The sequence below is a fragment of the Triturus cristatus genome, chromosome 12 (genome assembly GCF_964204655.1).
Source record: "Triturus cristatus chromosome 12, aTriCri1.1, whole genome shotgun sequence".
Taxonomy (NCBI): Eukaryota; Metazoa; Chordata; class Amphibia; order Caudata; family Salamandridae; genus Triturus; species Triturus cristatus.
The window spans coordinates 496,836,820-496,856,866 of NC_140595.1; the positions used below are offsets into that span (position 1 = coordinate 496,836,820).

General features: G+C 43.1%; 1 protein-coding gene across 12 annotated transcripts in view; it reads left to right on the top strand.

Annotated features, from left to right (window-relative positions):
- Positions 1-20,047, top strand: part of CYLD (CYLD lysine 63 deubiquitinase) — a 434,005-nt gene that overhangs the window by 352,009 nt on the left and 61,949 nt on the right. For all 12 annotated transcript variants that reach the window (XM_085638705.1, XM_085638699.1, XM_085638698.1 and 9 more), the window contains 4 exons: positions 373-439; positions 5,747-5,879; positions 6,762-6,870; positions 18,083-18,201. In XM_085638705.1, the coding sequence (XP_085494831.1) occupies positions 373-439; positions 5,747-5,879; positions 6,762-6,870; positions 18,083-18,201 (428 nt within the window). The remainder of the gene's footprint in view (positions 1-372; positions 440-5,746; positions 5,880-6,761; positions 6,871-18,082; positions 18,202-20,047) is intronic.

Consider the following 20,047-nt stretch of genomic DNA (forward strand, 5'->3'; position numbering starts at 1 on the left):
CATTAACTTCTTCAACCTGCAAAACTAAACCTACAGGTAAGAAACTATTTCGTTTTTTCTTACTTGCTCAATATTTGCTAACAACCTAGTCATCCGTTTTGTTAAAGAAAAGGTTAGTGGCTGATAGGATAGTGATGGATATTCCTTTTGTTATAGTCCTAAACCCTTTATCATGTGGATATGTACAAGCTCACTTTAGTAATAAGGACTCCTCAGAAAACTAGTATATATGTCCTGTTTGTTTCATGTCTTTCTTTCTGCTATAGGGGCAATAGGGAAAGTGTAGGGGGCTGGTTCAGGCTGCAATAAGAAATTACTCAAACAATCATTTCCCATTTAAACGTTAATAATTCTTTTTGTGTTCATGTTTAGATCCAGAAGAATTTTTGAACATATTGTTTCATCATATTTTAAGAGTGGATCCTCTTTTGCGAATAAGGTAATCTCTCTACTTTTATTATTGAACTTAAAATATGTTGGATGCTGCAGTGTGCTATCTTTGTCATTTGTGGATGCGATTTTTGTTTCATGATATTAGACAGATAAAATTGTTGAGAACTAAACATTTTGTTAAAGGAACGTGCATGTCGGCCTGAATGCAAACCACATTGTGTAGACAACAATGAAGTGATGTTGTTTACACATTAGTGAACCCTTTTATTGTTGTAAGAAGACTCTTATAACATTCACAAAAGATTATTCTGCTACAGATCAGCATATAGTCAATCTCAGGTAATTAATCGAACTAATTAGGTTGAGTGGGGCAATACCTTTGATGAATGTCTTGTTTAAAGTTAAGTAATGTAGTAGTAATGGAGGGAGAAGTGGTAGTGAAAGATTGATAGATTAGCGTCATGGGTGGTTGGTAATGTTGCAGGGCATAGTGATTTCCCCTTCTTTTAACAAGAGAAAAAAATTGAAAGGATACTAGTTCACATTAATTGCGACTTTAAACTTATTGCTCTGTCAGTGTAAAATAAACATTTTCAACTAATTAAATTCAGATTAATTGTAAATAGAACAATACTAATTTGAGAGTAACAGAGAATGTCTACAATATTGTTGCAATGGAATTTAAATGCTGTGGTTTAACACATAAAGCTAATATTTTCCCTCCAGAAACAAATTAGAAATAAGTTGGCTGGTAGCTTATTTCAAACTGATTGTTTAACATACCCTATTCCTACATCCTAGCTTTCCCATATAACCAAACTATGTATACCCTTCCACTTTGTGGAAGAACTGGAAGCAAATTTTCAAGTTTATGACGAAAGAGTTTCATGGTTGCTACCACGTATATGTATGCACACAGGACGTGGCTACATTGCTCCCACTCATGCAGGTGTGAATCCTTGCTGCGTCCCTTTTTACTTACCTGCTTCTCCAGTGCCCACCAACTCTGTCTTGGGACCACTCTTCCAGTTCTAGTTGTTTTTCATTTCTCTTTTCCTTCCTGTCTTCTTTTTGGGCAAATTATCTTTCTTTGTTCTGGATTCAAGTCTTGCACATTCTGTCACAAGTAACTCGCAGTAGCCTATTCTTGTGCTGTATGTTGTAATAACAGTTTGATCTCTGATGTACCCCTTTCACAAATGCAAAGGGAGATTGCCTTTAGTTTGTGAAAGAACGGTCACTGAAATATATGTACTCATACTGTGTGGGGGTAATGAGCTTCTCAGTGACAAAGTGGAAGCAAGCCACTCTATTCAGTGCCCCGATTTATTTGACATTAGTAAGACACACTGGTGTCTAACAATTTCTTCTGGTGGGATTCAGCAAGGAAAGTACTGCCTAATCCTGCCTAGCCGTCCGATGAGAGAACATTTACCAGGTGGGAACTGCAGGACATCATGGAGAAAGCCTTGTTCTTGCCACACGCAATTGGCTGCACACTTGGACAGTGCAGTAAATGTCAGCTGTTGCATTATCAAAGCTTACCTTTTCATCAGAGCTTGGTGTTGCAAGTCATCCTGAGAGGTTGATGACTCCTGCTTGTGTGTGTGTACTAGTGTGTACGTGTGGGGGGGTGGGGTCTGCCTATCACTGTTGAGAGAGGGATTACACCAAAGAGCAGAGCTAGTCAACCACTGCTTTTCAGTCTTTCAAGGCAGGAACAATTTCCAGACTAAACACTTATCTTGTGCCACCTCCATGGCCTTGTCTTGACTCAGGTTGGACCAACCCTGTGGCCTTGTCTTGACTCAGGTTGGACCAACGTTGCATCAAGGGCGAAGAAACTTATCCCATCATTGTATTCACACCATACAAAAGTCTGTGGTACTTTTGATAATACACAGCAGTTACCATTCACATTGACACTATCATGACCAACTCTTCCTCATGCAGCCTCTTGGCATCTTTTGGGATAGGTTCAGAGGCTAAACTGAATAGGAGTGATAGGGACTGTTGTACCTTCCATAAAGCGGCTCTCAATACTACTCATTAAATTTTCTGGTAAAATAAACTAGGGGCAGTCCCTGCTACATTGTGTATGATCTAAATATGGTGTATCGTTCGTTATTTGTAGGCATGGGGACACCTTGAAATCAGAGAGGATAATTTGATAGTGTCATAGTGCAACACAGCCAACAATCACAGCTACTATGAATGCTACAACCACAAAAGTGGAGAGTAATGCCTTGGCTTCCAGTTTTCCTCCTTGCAGCTAGGGCAGGAGAGCTCTGGACCTTGGTACTTTGCAGCATGCGAGCTGTGAAGAAAGTCAGATAGCCCTTGGGTATCCATTGATGTAAGACAGGAGACAACCCAATTGGGTAGGGCCTGGCAGGTTAGAGGACTATGCTTTAAGGGCTGCTCCCAAAGACCGAGGAGTGCATGAACCCCAACTTCACCTGCTTAACTGATTCATCAAGGTGATGATTCTGACACAAGGTTTCAACCACATACCCAAAGGAAGAATTACTGTTGAGGGTTGTCTTCATTTAACCCCTTTAACGCAAAGCTTTTCATTGTCTGAACTGCTCACCAAGAGCGACTGGATCCACATATTTTCAGGAGGTGAGATTATACTCATGCTGCTCTACCTCTTGCTGTCAGATTCTGTTCTGATCAACTTGAGGTTGAAACCTGGATCCACGGAACCTGCTTATAATTCTTGTTGGGCTCATCTCTGTCATTACTTCCGGTTTACGGCACAATTTCAGGCTGTAATTGCTTCAACAAACCCGTTGTACCGCTTGTCATTGTTCTGGTCCCAGTATTAATACCATGTCCTGTTCAAGTCTCTTGGACAGACCCTTTTTAAATACCCTGAGACTACCCAGCTTAAAAAATATTGCTTACACTGCCCATTATCCCACAGCCGACAGCCATACCTTAAACGGAAGTCAATAGGACATTGTTTTTGGCGATGTTCCACTGTATGGCTGTGAAATGCTGTGACGGCTTGCCCTGTGTGTTTTTTTCTGGCCTTCCCCATCGTTGTTCCTCCTGTTAACTCAAGAGGCTTCAAATCCAACAGAAGGTGGTTTCTCAAAGTGAGCCCCCAAGCTGAGTGAGTTTGCCAACAATTCCCTCATATGCAGTGTTGAGGTCATTCGTGGTGGCAACATAATTGGAAACCAGGGGTGCAGACCTTATCAGCTGTACCCCTGTGGGGAAATTGCAGACTGATTGTCCCTGTAACCCTTATACACCTTGATCCCCTTTGCCTGCCTTGGTGTGGGAGTGTGTGGAGGGAGGAGTTTGTGTGTGTACGTATATGGTTGTATTTTAACTGAGTGACTAGTGGAGTTCATTTGAACAGTGTGTTCATGGGAGCACACAATGCTGTTTATTTGTGATTTCCTTGATTTGCAGTGTGAAAGACAGTTAAGTGTCCTGTAATCAGGACTGGTGCCCCAAAACCAGTCTTTACATCTCAGTGGAGAAAAACTTTTCATCCTCCTTTTCTCAGTGAAGATGTCCTTTGCTTGGCCTGAAGCTTGTCCATTTGCCCTCTCGTTGAGTTTGAGGTTGTCGCTATAGAGTGGTGATTTTCTGCCTGGCTTAGATCAATAAACATCTTGGCCATGTGAATCTGGATTAGTTTCGGGCTTCCTAGTATAGACATCCAGGAAAACTCAACATAAAAAAATAAAATGTACTTTTCCCTGACAGAGGACAGAACTTGGAACCTTGTTTGGTTTGGGCTTCATACTCTGGAAACATGACCTGATAAATAATGGCCAACTCAAGCCAGTAACTTGTACGTAGTCTGAATGATCCCAGAGCAGATGCACTCTAGTTATTTAACTAGGTGCTACAAAACCATTTGCTTGATCAAAATTATAATTGTGCCCAGGGATAGATTGTGAACCAAAAGCAGACCTGGTAAAATATTCAAACCAGCCCTACTGCCTTTCTCATCGCATTTTCTTCCTCCCGCTCTCTCTCTCCTTCCCATCTATCTACTAAAGCACCTCCTATACCTGCTGCTGTTAACTGAGAATGGGTGGTGGGGCTGGAGAAAGTGGCAGAGAAAGCAACAGTGACCGTCTGCTTTCAAAGCCAGCCTCCAAGGGCTTCAGCCCCCTGGGGAAATTGCCCATGAAATAAATGGTTGTATGATGGTATAATGCATGCCACAAAAATGCATGCCTGAACCACGCGGTCTCAACCATGACCGCGTCTTTACCACGCAATTTCATGGTAAAAACATGATTTGGTTAAAGGACATGTGTGGTAAAGATCACACCCCTGCCCCAGCCCTGAAAACGGTCCCTTTTCCCCGCACCCCTCCCTAAGCTCTAAAAATTGGCCCCATGCCCTAAACCCACCCCGCCTCCAGCCCCCACCCTACGACCTAAAAACTGACCACTAACCCAATCCAGCCCCCACCCACCCCCGAGGCCTAAAACTGGCCACAGCCCTGAAAACTATTCCTTCCCCCGCACTAAGCCCTAAAAACTGTCCCACACCCTAAAAATTACCCCAGCCCCCCCCCCCTTCCCTGAGCCCTAAAAGCTTTCCCCTACCTCTGAAAACTACCCTGACCCCCTCCGTCCTAAGCCCTAAAACCTGGCCCCTGCCCTATAAACAATTCCGCCCCCCCACCACTGCCAAGCCCTAAAAATGCCCCCATTCTCCCAAAACCCGGCTCCAATCCCACTTACCTCACCATGTCCTCTCCTGATCTTTCCTGTTCCTTCACCCCCATTACAGCATCTAGACCACGCACTGCCTTTAACCACGCATGTGCATGGTTAAGGCATATGTGTGGAAAAGGCAAGAGTGGTTCGGCTTGCGGGGAAACGGCACTCATGGCTCAGCCCGTGTTGTTAAAGCCGTTTCCCAAACACAAGTGTGTAGTCGGCTCGATAGTAACTTGTCATTCATATAGAACCCTATACCACAGTTTTGCATTTTCATAACGCTGCATACTAACATGATTGCTATTGCGCGATTTGGTTTTGTCGTTGACCTTAAAAGGCTGAGAGTCACGGTTATGAGCAGTGAGTGCTTAATTCACTTACTATTTCACCGGCAATGTGTATAAGTTTGTTTGCAAAACACAAAATTAAAAGTTGCGGACCCAACCACAGTGAAAGATGGCTAAATTAATTTGTTTATGCCTTTTTTTAAAAAAGTATATTTTCTTTATCGTCATAAGGATTAGATGAACTATTGTGGTTGGTTCTAGGTACAAAATAGGCACTCACAGATGAGTTTCTAATGTTAAGCACGAGTGAAATGGGGATAAAGCTAGTTCACCCGCATTCATTAATTTGGAATTATTTCTTTTTAGGTCAGCAGGTCAAAAAGTACAAGATTGTTATTTCTACCAAATCTTCATGGAGAAAAATGAGAACATCGGAGTCCCTACAATTCAGCAGTTGCTTGAGTGGTCTTTTATAAACAGCAGCTTGAAATTTGCAGAGGTTAGTGATCATGAAAGTGCCGGTATGTAAACTTACATGAATACAGGATGTAAACAAATAGTCTAGTTACTTCTTGTAAGTATGTTGTAGTGTAGTGTCACTGCTTTCTATTGCTTTTGCCGATTGTAGTTATTCCCTTCTCGAAACTTCCTCCATGCAAGCTGTAATCTGATGATGGTGTTAAATGGTGCTGCTTCCACCACGGTGAGTCTCTTCAGCCACTGGTGTCTGGATTAACGCAGAGCCTTTTGCAGAGTGGAGCTGCATTTCTTGCCTTTCATATCTTAAACACAATACAGTTAAAATCTTTTGTGCAACTAATTGTATTGCTAGGGGTTTAGACCATTACAAACGCCGCAAGTTGATATTCCATGTTTCTCTCTGATGCGTCCATTTAGTTATTGCCTTGTCACTTCTAAATTTCATTTCATTCTACACTTTTCTTTATAGATGTTCCCTTTTTAATATTCTGATGTTTGAGAGCCATGACTATTTCATTACATCATAAAACTTGTAGTTTTCTGGGCAGGTGCTGGGGGTGGAGTGGTGGCCAGGGAGGCAGGCAAGAGAATCTACAACCTCCTCTGCTTCCTTTTCCCAAATCGAAATTTCTAATGCCCCCCCCACCCCTGACCAGTGCTTTCGTAATCACTGAGCATGTCGTCAGTGCTCAAACCATCCTATCTATTAAATATCTGGTATCATTAAATACAATTGAACTTTAAGACAATTGGTTAATTGTGGGTGACCTGTAGTAAAGCAGTCATGTCTTAGGCACTTTAAAATTTCTCATCAAGGTCACAAAAGCATGGCACCCGTCGAACTGAGAAAATATGAATAATAAATGACTTTATTGATACATATTCTCTTTGGATTTCATAGGCACCTTCTTGTCTAATAATTCAGATGCCACGATTTGGGAAAGATTTCAAAATGTTCAACAAGATTTTCCCTTCTTTGGAATTGAACATAACTGATTTACTGGAAGACAGTAAGTATACATTATTCTTCACTTTATTATTCGGAATATTTCCTACTAATATTTCACCACTTGGTAGTTAGGCATTATGAGGCAATATTGCTATCACTGTCTTTCGACAATCAACCCAGGGATGTTGTTTTATAAAAATGCCAGGAGTAGTGGACTTTTCATCACTTGGAGCTCTGTCTACTCTCCTTTTCTACTGTTACCATCATGACTTGAGCCCATGGGTAACAAAAAGACTAAACTATGGCTAAATACTTATTAAGGAGAAATTTGAAGACTAGTGTAAAACATCCTTTTCAACATTAGAAGCATGGGCTGCTGTATAAAGCCAGAATTAGAGCTCTAGAGAAGCTGACAGCTGTTTTCATAAATACCAGCTGAATGTGTGCTCTTCCTTTGAGCATAGCATGCCAGAAGTGTGGTACATAGGTCAGGGGCTTTGCTAGCTGTGATTATCAAAAATCTTTCAAAATTGTTTATTTCGTGTAATATATTTAAACGAATTAAGCATTTAATTCAAAATTAAGTTAGGTTGAGGTACACTGATAGAGGTAGGGCAATTTTCCCGCTTCTTCATTTTTCTCCTTTCTTCCTCAATTTTCATATCTTGCATCAGACTTCAGTCTGATCCCCTCTCTGTCTTTCAGTGTCCTCTTGGACATATTTTTACAAATGCCACAGCCTTTAACCTGGTGAGATGGTGATAGACACACCACACAGACCATGTAGGGATGAGTTGCTGCTTGTTTCCTTCCACATGAAGGGCAGTTGGTGAACAAAGAAGGTGTTCTCACTGAAAATATAATGTCAGTGTCGGGGGTATAAATTGTATCCTCTACTGGAGAGATGAGCAGACGTTGAGTAAAAATAATTTCAAAATATTCCCGATTAGAAAATGTAATTATAGTTTAATAACATTAATGTAACATTCATTTTTAAATTGAAAAAGTATTGAAATGTTTCTAATTAGATAGTAAGTATATTTTGTTATTTGATTTTTGTTTCCGCATTAAATTAAATATATTTCGATTTTTATATAGTTTAAATGTAATTTAGTTTAGCATTATTTCCTATGGGGTTTTAGTTTAAGTTCATTCCTCCATTATTTTCTATGGAAGATTTTGTTGAAGTATCAGTGGTTGGTCATGTGTGGTGCTGGATCTACTCCAGACCTGAGCTGTAGTACATTTACTACTGTTTTGGGGCTTTATGGCTATAATAGCTTCTCTAGATTTGCATTTTCTGGATAGCACTGGGCTTACTCTTTTGTGGGTAAACGAAAGAGTAAGCCCTTAATCCTCCTTATGCCTCCCAAAACTCCACCTATTATGTAGTAAGTGAGCCCTATTTTTCAACCACTTCTGCTGGTCCCTCCCACATTTACTACTATTTAGTAAACGTACCTGTGTGAGGATCTCCTTAGAAAAGATAGGAGAGGTGACGGTGGATATTTACCCTAGCAGGTTTGTGAATAGCATTTTGTAGTACTTAAGTAGTTCTATCATAGTACTACTAAACATAATACAAAATGCTGTTTGTGAATAGGACCCAAGATCGCACTTGCATAGATGGCTCATTTCAGTAGTGGATGATATGTTTCCATGCACTTGATGGATGGGCTTAGTAGGGAAAAGACCAGAGCTGAATGGTGGCGCTTGTCATGAAAAAAGTACAACTCTATAATGGTTTAACTGTCTGGCCTAAAATTGTTCTCACAGGTTTGTTAGAGATTTTATCCAGTATTGGGGTATCTTTTATAGATTCACGTGCCTGAATCGTTCCCCGTCGTCGTATTGGGTGTCCCGCGGTAAAAATAACATAGCAGTAAATAGTAAAAAAACAGGCCTAATAGATGCAAACATGCATCGTATAGCCTATTAGTCTCCTTTAGTAAAAAGGACCAAACTGAAAAACACGACCAATCAAACACCAGCACCCTGTAGAACCTTCCCAAGAGAGGCTGAGTTCCTCAGATTTTCACCGCACTTCGTTGTGTAAGGGAGTCTCCCTGAGACTGGCTCAGTTCTACAGATTCAGATAAGTGTATAATTTATACTTTATCAAAATTCGGATTCTAAAGGATTATTCAGGCCTTGCCAGTCCTGTGGGAAGAAGAATGTTCCCATTGATGATGACCACAAAGACTGTATTTATTGATTTTTCCCAAAGCATGAAGCAAGGCACAGTAAGATATGCCGCACTTTCCCATCTAAAACCTTGAGGGATAGAGAAGGACGGCTTTTATTATGGCTAAAGAAGAAGAATGACACCTCTTCAGATGCGGAAAGTGATACTGCCTCCAGATTTCAAAAGAGACAGAGGTCGTTTGAGGGACAGCCTGAAGAGAAAAGGAAGCAACCTAAGATCTCTCTCATGGCAAAAAAATCCCTTAATCAGGAGTATAGATATAAAGTCTCCTCAGGGATTTCATCCCCTCAGCCAGCAGGTACTTCTAAGACGAAATCTGGAAAGAAAACCCCCTCAACAGGTTCAATAACCTTGCGTGCTACTTCTTCAACTGCCACCACTACGACTATGTCATCTTCCAGACCGTTGACGGCGATAACCTCGTCGACGGCAAGTCTCAAGGGTTCTATACCATCTACATTGCCTTTATCGTCGACGACACCGCCGTCGACGAAGGCTTCCAAATCAAAAGCTTCGACGTCGACCGCACCGTCGACGAGCAAACATTCGTCATTGAGAAACCCATCGCCAATGACCGCATCACCATCAGCGACGACACCGTCGACGATGACGCCATCTTCGACGGCACAGTCATCGACGGCACCGTCGTCGTCGACGACGACAACACCGTCGACTGCAGCAATACCACCAAGTCATAGCCCTAGTCCCAATACTCCATGAAATGTAAGATGCCAACAGCCTGACTGGGGGAAGCCGTGTAACCACCATCACCACTGGGGAGACATTATCTCCAAACACCCCCTTCTTCAAGGACTCGCGCTCATTAGCGCACACCACTCACGCGGCAGAGTAAGTCGCCAACAGCCTGACTGGGGGAAGCTGTGTCACCTCCATCAACGCTGGGAGATTTCTCCTCTCAACACCCCCTCCTTCAAGGACTCGTGCTCATAAGCGCGCACCGCTCCCGCACCGCCGGACGCGCGTGGTGACGCGACCAGACTAAGCGCAGGCCAAGGGTGGGCCCGTCCATGCCCGGAGAAGGCTGGGCCGGGGCCCCCTCTAACGTCTTAATTCCACCAACCTGCAGCAGAATGGGGAGGAAAAAAGTGCACCAGCCATCTACGAAGGAGATAACGATCACTTCATTAGACAACTTTCTGGCAAAAGCCACTACTGGTTTGGACAAAGAAATCGCGATCGCAGAGAGGAGGCTGTCTGTGGGAGCTGGGGGGTGCACAATTGACCCTTTTATTTTATCTTCCTATTAAGTTAAAGCCGCACAGCTCACAGTCTGTGAGCCCCCCAAATAGTCTTGCCTACTTCAGTCTGTCTTGCCCCAAACCAGCCATCACCCAAGGCAGCAGCCCTCACCGCCAAAAAGAAGAGAGGCCCTCTCATATCTGCCCAAGCTACTATTGCTAAAAAACTAAGAAAGGGAATCCCCTCTCCGGACACAGCAAGCATTCTGGCCTTTTTACAGAACAATGCCACGCCGTCTTTGAACTGGCAGGACGTCAAAGCAAACTTTAAAAAACTCATAGATCCGATTGTTTCTCGTCTAGGCGTCATTGAACATATTCTTGCCAATTTAGTGGCAAATAATTTAACGAGTCAGCTTGTGTTACAGCCAGGGGGGAGCGATATCTTAGAATCGGCTCACATAAAACTGAGTCATGATATCCTTAATCCTAATCAGTCCAGGGGCCAGAAAATAAAAACCCAGCTGCAGTTAGTCATAGTGCTGACGGGACTCACCCCAAGAACATAGTGGCCCCATGAAATATCGACCAGCTGAACGCAGTTTACTTTCGCCCTCTTAGAGGCATGCACCAGGTGGATCTTGTATACTCCACCCCTAAAGCGCGTACAGCTTCTAATACCATTACACTTAGCAGACCTATTCTAACCCCAAGAAGAGTAGCGATCCTTTAACACTGAACGTTCCACCCGTGACGTGTCCTTTTGTGATAATCATAGTCAATGTCCCACCACTTACATCATGCCAAAAGGAATCACAATTGATGGCCAAGGCTCAGCACTGGCTGTTGCAAATATAGACCATCTAATGCAAGTTTAGACCCTAAATCAATTAAAAATTAGTGCATTGTCCTTAATTTTGCCAACCGCTGGCTGGTGAGGCACTTGTTAGGCCAACTACCAATAGCACCCTCCTCACAGTCCCTTTTATAAACCACACCCTACATTCAAAAATACCATTCAGAGTTTAAGACCCCCTGCAAATAACTATTTACATCGTATCCCCCAGCTGGTTAATAATAAGTACCTCTTGAAAACAGATTTGCTGTACTACAGGACTTGGGTAGTAGCGACTGACTCTGGGAACGGCCACCCCCTATCTAGCACACTAGAGACCGGAGACCATAGAGTATTAACCAGGGTTTGGGGCACTGTCGGGACCGAAGACCCAGTTACTATAAGTCCTGACATACACGATCCATCCAGCATGTTAGCGATCGCTCACAGGGGGGAGCCTTTGCCCCAGACCGATTTAGTAGAGTTTACACTCCTCTAATGGAATATAGCTGGCCTCTGTAATAAAAAGGGCAATACGGCTTGGGAATCTGAGTTGTGGGAAGGCTTTATTATCTGCCTACAGGAAACCTGGGAACAGAACCCCTTTTTCCTAAATGGCTACCATTCCTTCTTTACTCCACCAGTTCCCTCTAATTCAGGCAGAGCAAAAGGGGCACTAATAACATTTATATCTAACACTATTCCATTTGACAAGGTAGACTTTGTGAACAGCTCTGTTTATTTCCACATTGTAGTAGCCAGAGGACGAAGGAGCCCAGACTTGCTGTTAATTAACTTTTACAATAATAACTTTACAAACCCAGCAGAAGTGGCCGAAGAACTGGGGCTTACTATGGAGATATTGCTTTCTCACCACTCTAGATCGTTATTCATTGTTTGGGTTGGCGATTTCAATACTCATATCAGTAAGTATACTGGTCCAAGCATATGCGGAGTCACTGTTGTAAAGGACCACCTAACTGAACATTTTCATCACCACTCCAATGGTAATGTCCTAAACAATCGGCTGATGGCATGGGATCTGGAAATTACCAACCCAAGATGTTCTAGTATGCACCAAGTGGCCGCAGCTTTTTATCGCATAGGGTCTACTTCATGTATTGATTTTATATTGTTTTCAATGTCCTCGAGTAGAAGTCTGAAGGACTTTGAGGTGGAGCCAAACATGCATCTAAACCAATCTTATCTAGAAACAAGCATTTACAATGCAACGGTCTCGGCATTGTTAAAGTTAGAGCTATTGGCATTGCTCATGACAATGCCGTTTCTTTAAATGTTTTAAAAACAAAAAGATAAACAAAAATAATGTCATGAGCAATGCCAATAGCTCTAACCGGCCCCTTTAAATTGCATACGGAAACTACTTCGTGATGGACATGTTGGAACGAAATGAGCCGACGTCATCAATTCATATCGTGGTCAAGGGAGCTTTAACATCCACCTATGCTCACCAGCAAAGGCACGCTCACATGGCTGTGTGCGTGGAGATGCGAGGTGCTCAGGGCTGTGAGGCTGAGCGGCAGCTCGTCTGTCATTCTAACACTGCAATTTCCTGACTTGTGAGGTCAAAACACAGCTATTAATACTGGTAAATACTCAGGCAGGCAAGCTTAAAGAACTAGAAGTCATTTTAAGAGGTCGATGAACTAACCGTCAAAACTCCTCGGGCCAGACCATTTTTGCAATAGGGGAGATGTGGTATCACAACATTTTCACAAAGGCACTCCTTAGTGCTGCCACAGTCTATGTTAGTTATCAGTCTTACTGTAAATATTGATAGTTGTTCGCCAACAATAATTTGCGCGAAACTCACCCATAGACCTGTACCCCCCCTCCAACAAGCAGGTAGAACTTACAAGATGGTACGTTCCACAGCGGCTTTTTTCCCCACCCCTTTAAGGGGGGCTCGCGCTCCGCTCGTTGGTGCGTACCAACGCACGAGCCAGCTGGAGGGGCAGGGGCGGAGGAATGAGGAGATTACTTCTTCAGTCTTTTGTCTCCGTGCCGAGTAGCTGATTGGCTATGTAAGCGGTCGAATCCAAGAGAGCCGAGGAGTACCGGCTCGACGCTCCGAAAGTAAAAGCGATAGCGTGTGTGCGCGGGAGCAACGCTTACTTCTTTAGTCTTTTGTCTCCGTGCCGAGTAGCTGATTGGCTATGTAAGCGGTCGAATCCAAGAGAGCCGAGGAGTACCGGCTCGACGCTCCGAAAGTAAAAGCGATAGCGTGTGTGCGCGGGAGCAACGCCGGGGCACCACCGCCTTTCTCCGAGGCACAGCAAAAATGCCTCGGAGAAAGGGAGCCTCATTTTCGGATTTGGGGGCGTGTTTTGCTGTTGTCTCCTCCCTGAGACTTCTTGCAAAAAACACGCCCCCCGATCCGAAAAGGACGGGGCTTCAACGGAGTGACTGTACCTCTTTTCCAGTGGCTGGCCAGCATTTAAGAGGCCAGCCAATGGAGAACAGGAGAGAAGAGGGGCGGGTGCAAGCCCCTCTTCTGAAAGTCACTCCAACTCATTAAATCTCGGAGCGAGACTGCGCAAGCGCAGCCTTTCGCAGCCGAGACCTAAAAATGGCTACACCGTAAAATGGGAGAACATCAAGCCTACTTTATTGCTGCCCAAAATTGTGTCTTCCTCATACCAGGAGATATGTTTATGCCTAGACCCATCGTCTAATGATGACCAGGTTGTGGAAGCCCTTGGTCGACTGGAACCTGCGAACCCCCCCCACACCCCCAAGCGCCTTGAGACCCTTAGGGATGAATAGTCGCACTTAACAAACACCTAATTTGATTTGATTCGATTTAATTTCAAGCCCTCAGTAGCCTTTTAACCTCCATAAGAGATGTATTAGCTCGGTAAACATCTCAAATCATACCCCCTCCATCCTCCAAGTGGTTTGAAAAAAAATGCTCAGAAGCCTCAGCGGACCTACGTAAAGCACTTAAACTTCAACCGAGAGACCAAAATCATATTAGAAACCTTAGGGCCGCTTATAAAGCTGCCAGGCAGGAGAGAAAAAGGTCGATCTCCACGGAAGCCTGGGAGAACCTGAGAATAGCTTCACTATCCGTTCAAGGTGTCCACTCCAGACTGTCTTTTGCTGACCAAATAAGTAAGGTGGTATCATCCTGTTTTTTAATTCTCAGGATCATGAGGAAAATCAAACGTTTCCTGTCGGATGACTGTCTTAGAACAACAGTAACGGCATTGGTCATGTCCCGCCTAGATTACTGCAATGCTTTATACATTAATATACACAAAAGGCAACTCAGCCGATTACAGACGGCACAAAATGCTGCTGCCAGACTTCTTCTGGGCATCCCTAAGTTTGTATCTATAAAAAAGGGACTCAGTGACCTTCACTGGTTACCTATAAGACAGCGGATTGAGTTCAAGGCCCTTTGTATTGTTTTTAAAACTCTGGAAGGAGGTGGGCCTGATTTTATGAGAAAATACATACACTGGTATACCCCTTCCAGGGTACTTCGCTCAACCACAGCAAGACAGGTACAAGTTCACCAAATTAAAACAGCCTGCTGGGGGGGCATTAGCTTTTTCCACTGCGCTGCTAAGCTTTGGAATAATCTTCCCTCACAGCTGAGAGAGGCCTCTGGCCTGCTTGAGTTTAGGAGGGGTCTCAAGACCTGGCTTTTTCTCTAGCACTCCCATTCATGAATCACGATTCTGTATTTAGTTATGATTTCACCCTCTGGATCAGCAGGCAATGCACTGTTTAGCGCCAGGACACCTAACGGTAGCAGTGCGCTGTACAAATCCCATTAACATAACATAACATATCCAAAGACATTGAGTTGGTTATAGGTTTCAATGTTTATACTTAGGAGTTCAAATATGTTTTATAACCTTACTTGTCTTTCAAAGAGTCAACCTGACAGATGCACATAAAATAAGCAGTAAGTCATTGAAATAATGATTTGATACTTAGTATAGATACATTTACATAGTATAGTATTTGCATAATAAATGTTAAATATACCCCACTATTATGTAGTGATTAGAATCTCCAGTGATTGGGCAAGGCAATGTTAATTGTAGGGATAAATGAAGAAAATCATACTTGCTTGTTTCAAATACTGCACACTCTGGAAGCCCCTTACCACCAATAAAAATTCACTTCCAAGTCCTTGATATGGTGTTGTGCTAAATAAACCTTGCCTCTGTGTGAAATAAACCTTGTCGCAGATTAGCAAATGTGTGTTTGACGTAGATAAAGTCATAAATTGAGACAAACGTATGGTTTAGAGCGACAAAGGTAACAAGGGAGCATAGTTTGGTACATTGGTGTCCAACGTTTGTCAGGATTCAAGGTTTCAAGAAAAAAACTCTCCTGCCACTCTGTGGAAGGTTGTAGATTGGAAATGTTAGTGAAACAGTCCAAAGGGTGGAAACCTGATATGAGATGTAAGCAATGCGATGGAAGATTTTGATAATCCGTAATCATGGCTCTTGCCAACTATCAAACAGTTATTGCTTGGGAAGTTAGTTTCAGAAACGTCATGACGAGGCAGAGACCTCTAAATTACTATAATGTAAAACATATTTCTGCTGCTTTTGAGTCTAGCTGAAAACTCATAATCAGTCCTGAGAATTTGTGTTAATTTCAAGGGTATATGGGACCATTCTTAGTTCCTCTTTCTGTGTACAATAGTAATCGCAATTCACCTACCAACAAGAGTTTGTGCCCGAAACTGGATTATGAGCTGTGCACAAATGTTGCACAGCTTCTATATTTTTCCTTGCACAACAATTTCAAGGTAAATCTGGTCAAAGTTAGGGCAAGGACAAATTGTAGTATTGAAAGATTTGCAGGTCTGAATGGGGTACTTTCACGTTGTTCCCCATTCGGACCTCCTGCAGAACTTGTAATGATGCTGTAATGTGGCACCCCGGAAAGATTTTTTTTTTTTTTTTATTTCAAAATAATTTATTGATTTTCACAAGGTATACAGAAAGTTTAAAGCAGAGTAAGTATATTGTATCCAAGGCGAGTTTTACATATGTAGTCAAAAAGTGAAGGTAATGCGCCTTTATGGATAACATGAGTCCCCAGAAAGATTCAACCCAGTGTACTGTATAAAGTGCTTTAATGGAGAGCCTTTTGGTCCCAGACAACCGGTCGAGTTTCCTGCGATCAAAATGATCTAATTTCAGGCAGCAGTAGTCTACGATTTGTAGTTCAGAATGCGGGTAAACATCTGCTATTAGAGCAGGAGACTTCACACTGATTTAACTGCATTCCAATTTTTGCACGGCCTCTGTTTCAAATCCAGAAGCCTTAAGAAAGCTCTATGTCTACTGGCCATTAAATAGTGAAATATGCATTCGCTGAACCCTTTGTCAAGCTCTTTGAATAGTGTACTGAGAATCAATGGAAAAGAATAATACATGAATTTCTTGCGCTGCAGTTTTGACTGTGCTTGGTTCTATTGAAATATCAGTTTGTTCATTATTTTCTAACATGAATTTACTGGTGTCTGTATTCACATATGCACAATAATATCCTTTTAGGACCCATTATGAACTGCGCAATTCAGAATTATGCGGTAATAAGACACTCGGGGGAGGGGGTGGGGGACGACAAACTGCGCTTATGGATAATTCCCCATGTGTTATTACCACTTCATTCTAATGAGGCACTCGGATTGAACCCCTTATGCTTAAATCCATGGTTGCCGGATTCTCTCAGAGGAAGTGCATGAAGGACAGAATCATCATGATCCACGTTAATTAAAATTGAGAAATACGTTAATTGAGACTATACTTTTAAAATTGGGGTTAAAAACCCAGGAGTGCAGAGTTGATTAAGGCTCAAACTTCCTATTAAGTCGCTATAAATGAACTTTTTTGACTTGTATCAATGAACATCATTGTGTGATTACATTCGTTTTAGCCCGTGCCTGAATATTCCTTCATAAAGTCAGACATGTCGAACATCCCAAAAAAACACAATACATCAACACATAGCAAGATACCCAGCGATTTTGGCTTCCATTGTCGCTTTCTTAAACTCTTTAGTTACCTCTTTAACTCAGGAGACATTTTGTGAAGACTGCCCAGGTGGGCCATGTTGAATCAGTGATCCAGCGTTTTTTGACAAAACAATACCAGAATATTTAGCTAGTGGATTACATTTCTGGCACTGTGGTGAGTTATGTAGACTTTACAAATATTTTGTTACAATGTAATAGGGGTCTCCTTGTTAGATCTAAATGGTAGACAACCTTCAACCTGATCTGGCACAACTGGAAGGTATTCTGAAAGAGTTGGTAGAAAGTTGTTGTCAGTTACTGTGGAATGCATTATGCATCATTCAATCAAATAGTAGTTTATAGAGTTGCAGTGGTATCCACCCAAAGAAATTGCACCCCACTGCCTGCTATTCAGTACCGTTAACTAGGAGATGGAATTCGGGTTGCTTTGATGAAGTCCTAATCAAAGAGAAGGGAGAGTTAAGGCCTTTCGTTAAATAGAGGTCTTCACTTGGAACAAATCTGGAAATGGCTGAACTACTATTTTAAATATAAAATGTGGCCCGTGTGTCAGAATTCACTGGCAAAGTGATCATATTGTAGCTTGGAAGTCACACTCATTGGCATGTTCAAGTTGTCAGTATTTGCTGCACCAATGTAGCTGTTGATGGGCGCATAATACAGTGTACAGTTGGTCAAAGATGTAAATGCAGTAATTCAAGTATTTGTACATAAATGTGCCACTAACATTTTAAAGATGGAACAAATTTCTCTTTACTCATCCCCCCTACTATATAGTGAAATGTTTTGCCGAAGACAAACACTGATATAATGCCACTATCCCTTCAGACATTTTACCTCTGTCACTATTGCATGGTCATTTCAAGAGTTTTGTAAAAGTTCACCAATTTTGTTGTGTGCTGCCAATATAAACGTTCCTTTCACACATTTGCTCCTGAAAGCATTCATTTTGTTTTTTGGCAATGCTCTGAAAATATTTACAGTGTAACTATCCTTTAGCCCCTAGGCAGTGCCGCATATGTGGAGGGCTTGCAGTATTTGAGTGTCGGGAGTGCTATGATGACCATGACATTTCTACTGGAAAAATCAAACAGTTCTGTAAAACATGCAACACTCAGGTATGTCCCATTTATTTAAAATGGTTTGTAAGGCTAGTTGGGAGTGCCATGGCTTGTTGAACCATATTAATGTACATGGATAAATAAGTTAATGAACAGCCGTTATTGTCCCTTGATTATTTCATCAATTGCTTTGGTATGACAGTGTTTGTCTTGATGTGTAAGCTTAAGAACCTTAGATACGTGTACTGTATCACCATGTTAGGACTTTTAATTGACAGAGCTAAGCAACACTATGTCAATTGTATTGAAATAAAAATTACAGAGCGTTTTTGTGGAATGTTTTGCTTTCTAATGTCTCTCTCGGGTGCTTTTCTTTACTCTAAAGGTGGGGTATTTGTGTAATAGACATTATTATCAGTGCTTTAAAAACTGGTTTTTAGGTCTCGGGACCATCCGGTCGGCAGACCGGAAGTCCGGAGATTTAATGTCTTTGAGAAGAGGGGCTTGCACCCGCCCCTCTTCTACCCTGTTCTCCATTGGCTGGCCTAGTAAATGCTGGCCAGCCATTGGAGAAGAGGTCCCGTCACTCCAATCATGCCCCGTCCTTTTCGGATCGGGGGGCGTGTTTTTTGCAAAAAGTCTCAGGGAGGAGACAACAGCAAAACACGCCCCCCAATCCGAAAAGGACGCTGCGTTTCTCCGAGGCAGTTCTTCTCAGCCTCGGAGAAAGGCGGTGGTGTCCCGGCGTTGCTCCCTCACCTGATCTCCTTGTTCAAGAGGCCTGTGGCTTCTCTACCAAGGCATGTAGAGTCTCCAATCACCGGAACAACCCCAGTCGCTGCGGAACCCGTATTTTTCCCGCCGAGGCTGCGAGAGTAGATGTTTTTCTTTCCTCAGAAAGTATCATGGCTGTGAGCTTGGCAGGCAGGCACCTACTCCGCTGTAAACACCGCACCAGTGTTCCAGGTGCCCTTTCAGGGATCACGCATCAAACATCAAACACCCCGAGCCAGCGCAGACCGTGGCACTGAGGTGCCAGCGCCACGCCAGAGAAGGGCGCGGTGTGTGATATCAGACATGAAAGGCAGGGGAGCGCGCTGGCGGAAGTCACTTAGCTCGGGCCTAATCCCACAATAGTGACTCTGCTCTTTTCATGTCGGGGCTCTGTGTAGTTGTAGGGCTTCGTGCCTGCTTCACAGTCTTCGTGGCACCTTAGTTTCTAATTTAACTGCAATCTGGATTTATCAAAGGGCACCAGTCTGTCTTTCTTTGGCAAATGGCGCCTGACAGATCTCGCCTCGTACCTCCTGTGTTTTAGGGAATGTGTGCATTGGCTATTCCAGACTAGCAGCTGCAGCATTGATCTGGCTTCAGCCTTGGGAGTTGCAAACAACTTTTTGTGAAGTGTCTTTATACCAGTGAGCCACAACTGGGATCCCATTTCTTAGGATGCGGTCGCTAGGCGCTATATCAGGGCTGTGAGCTTGGCAGGCAGGCACCTACTCCGCTGTAAACACCGCACCAGTGTTCCAGGTGCCCTTTCAGGGATCACGCAGCAAACATCAAACACCCCGAGCCAGCGCAGACCGTGGCACTGAGGTGCCAGCGCCAAGCCGGAGAAGGGCGCGGTGTGTGATATCAGACATGAAAGGCAGGGGAGCGCGCTGGCGGAAGTCACTTAACTCGGGCCTAATCCCACAACAGTGACTCATGAATTACCGCCAAAAAGCAGGTTTTGTGACATTAAAAGAAAAAAAAACAGAGCAGGATTTTCAAGGAATTCAGGCCCTAGACAAGGAGAAGAAAAGATAAGCTGTGCAAACAGGCAGGCATGTCTTGTAAGACGCATGCCCCTTTAAAGTGCCCAAGAGCAAACATGCTGGGGGTATTGTGAAGACACAAA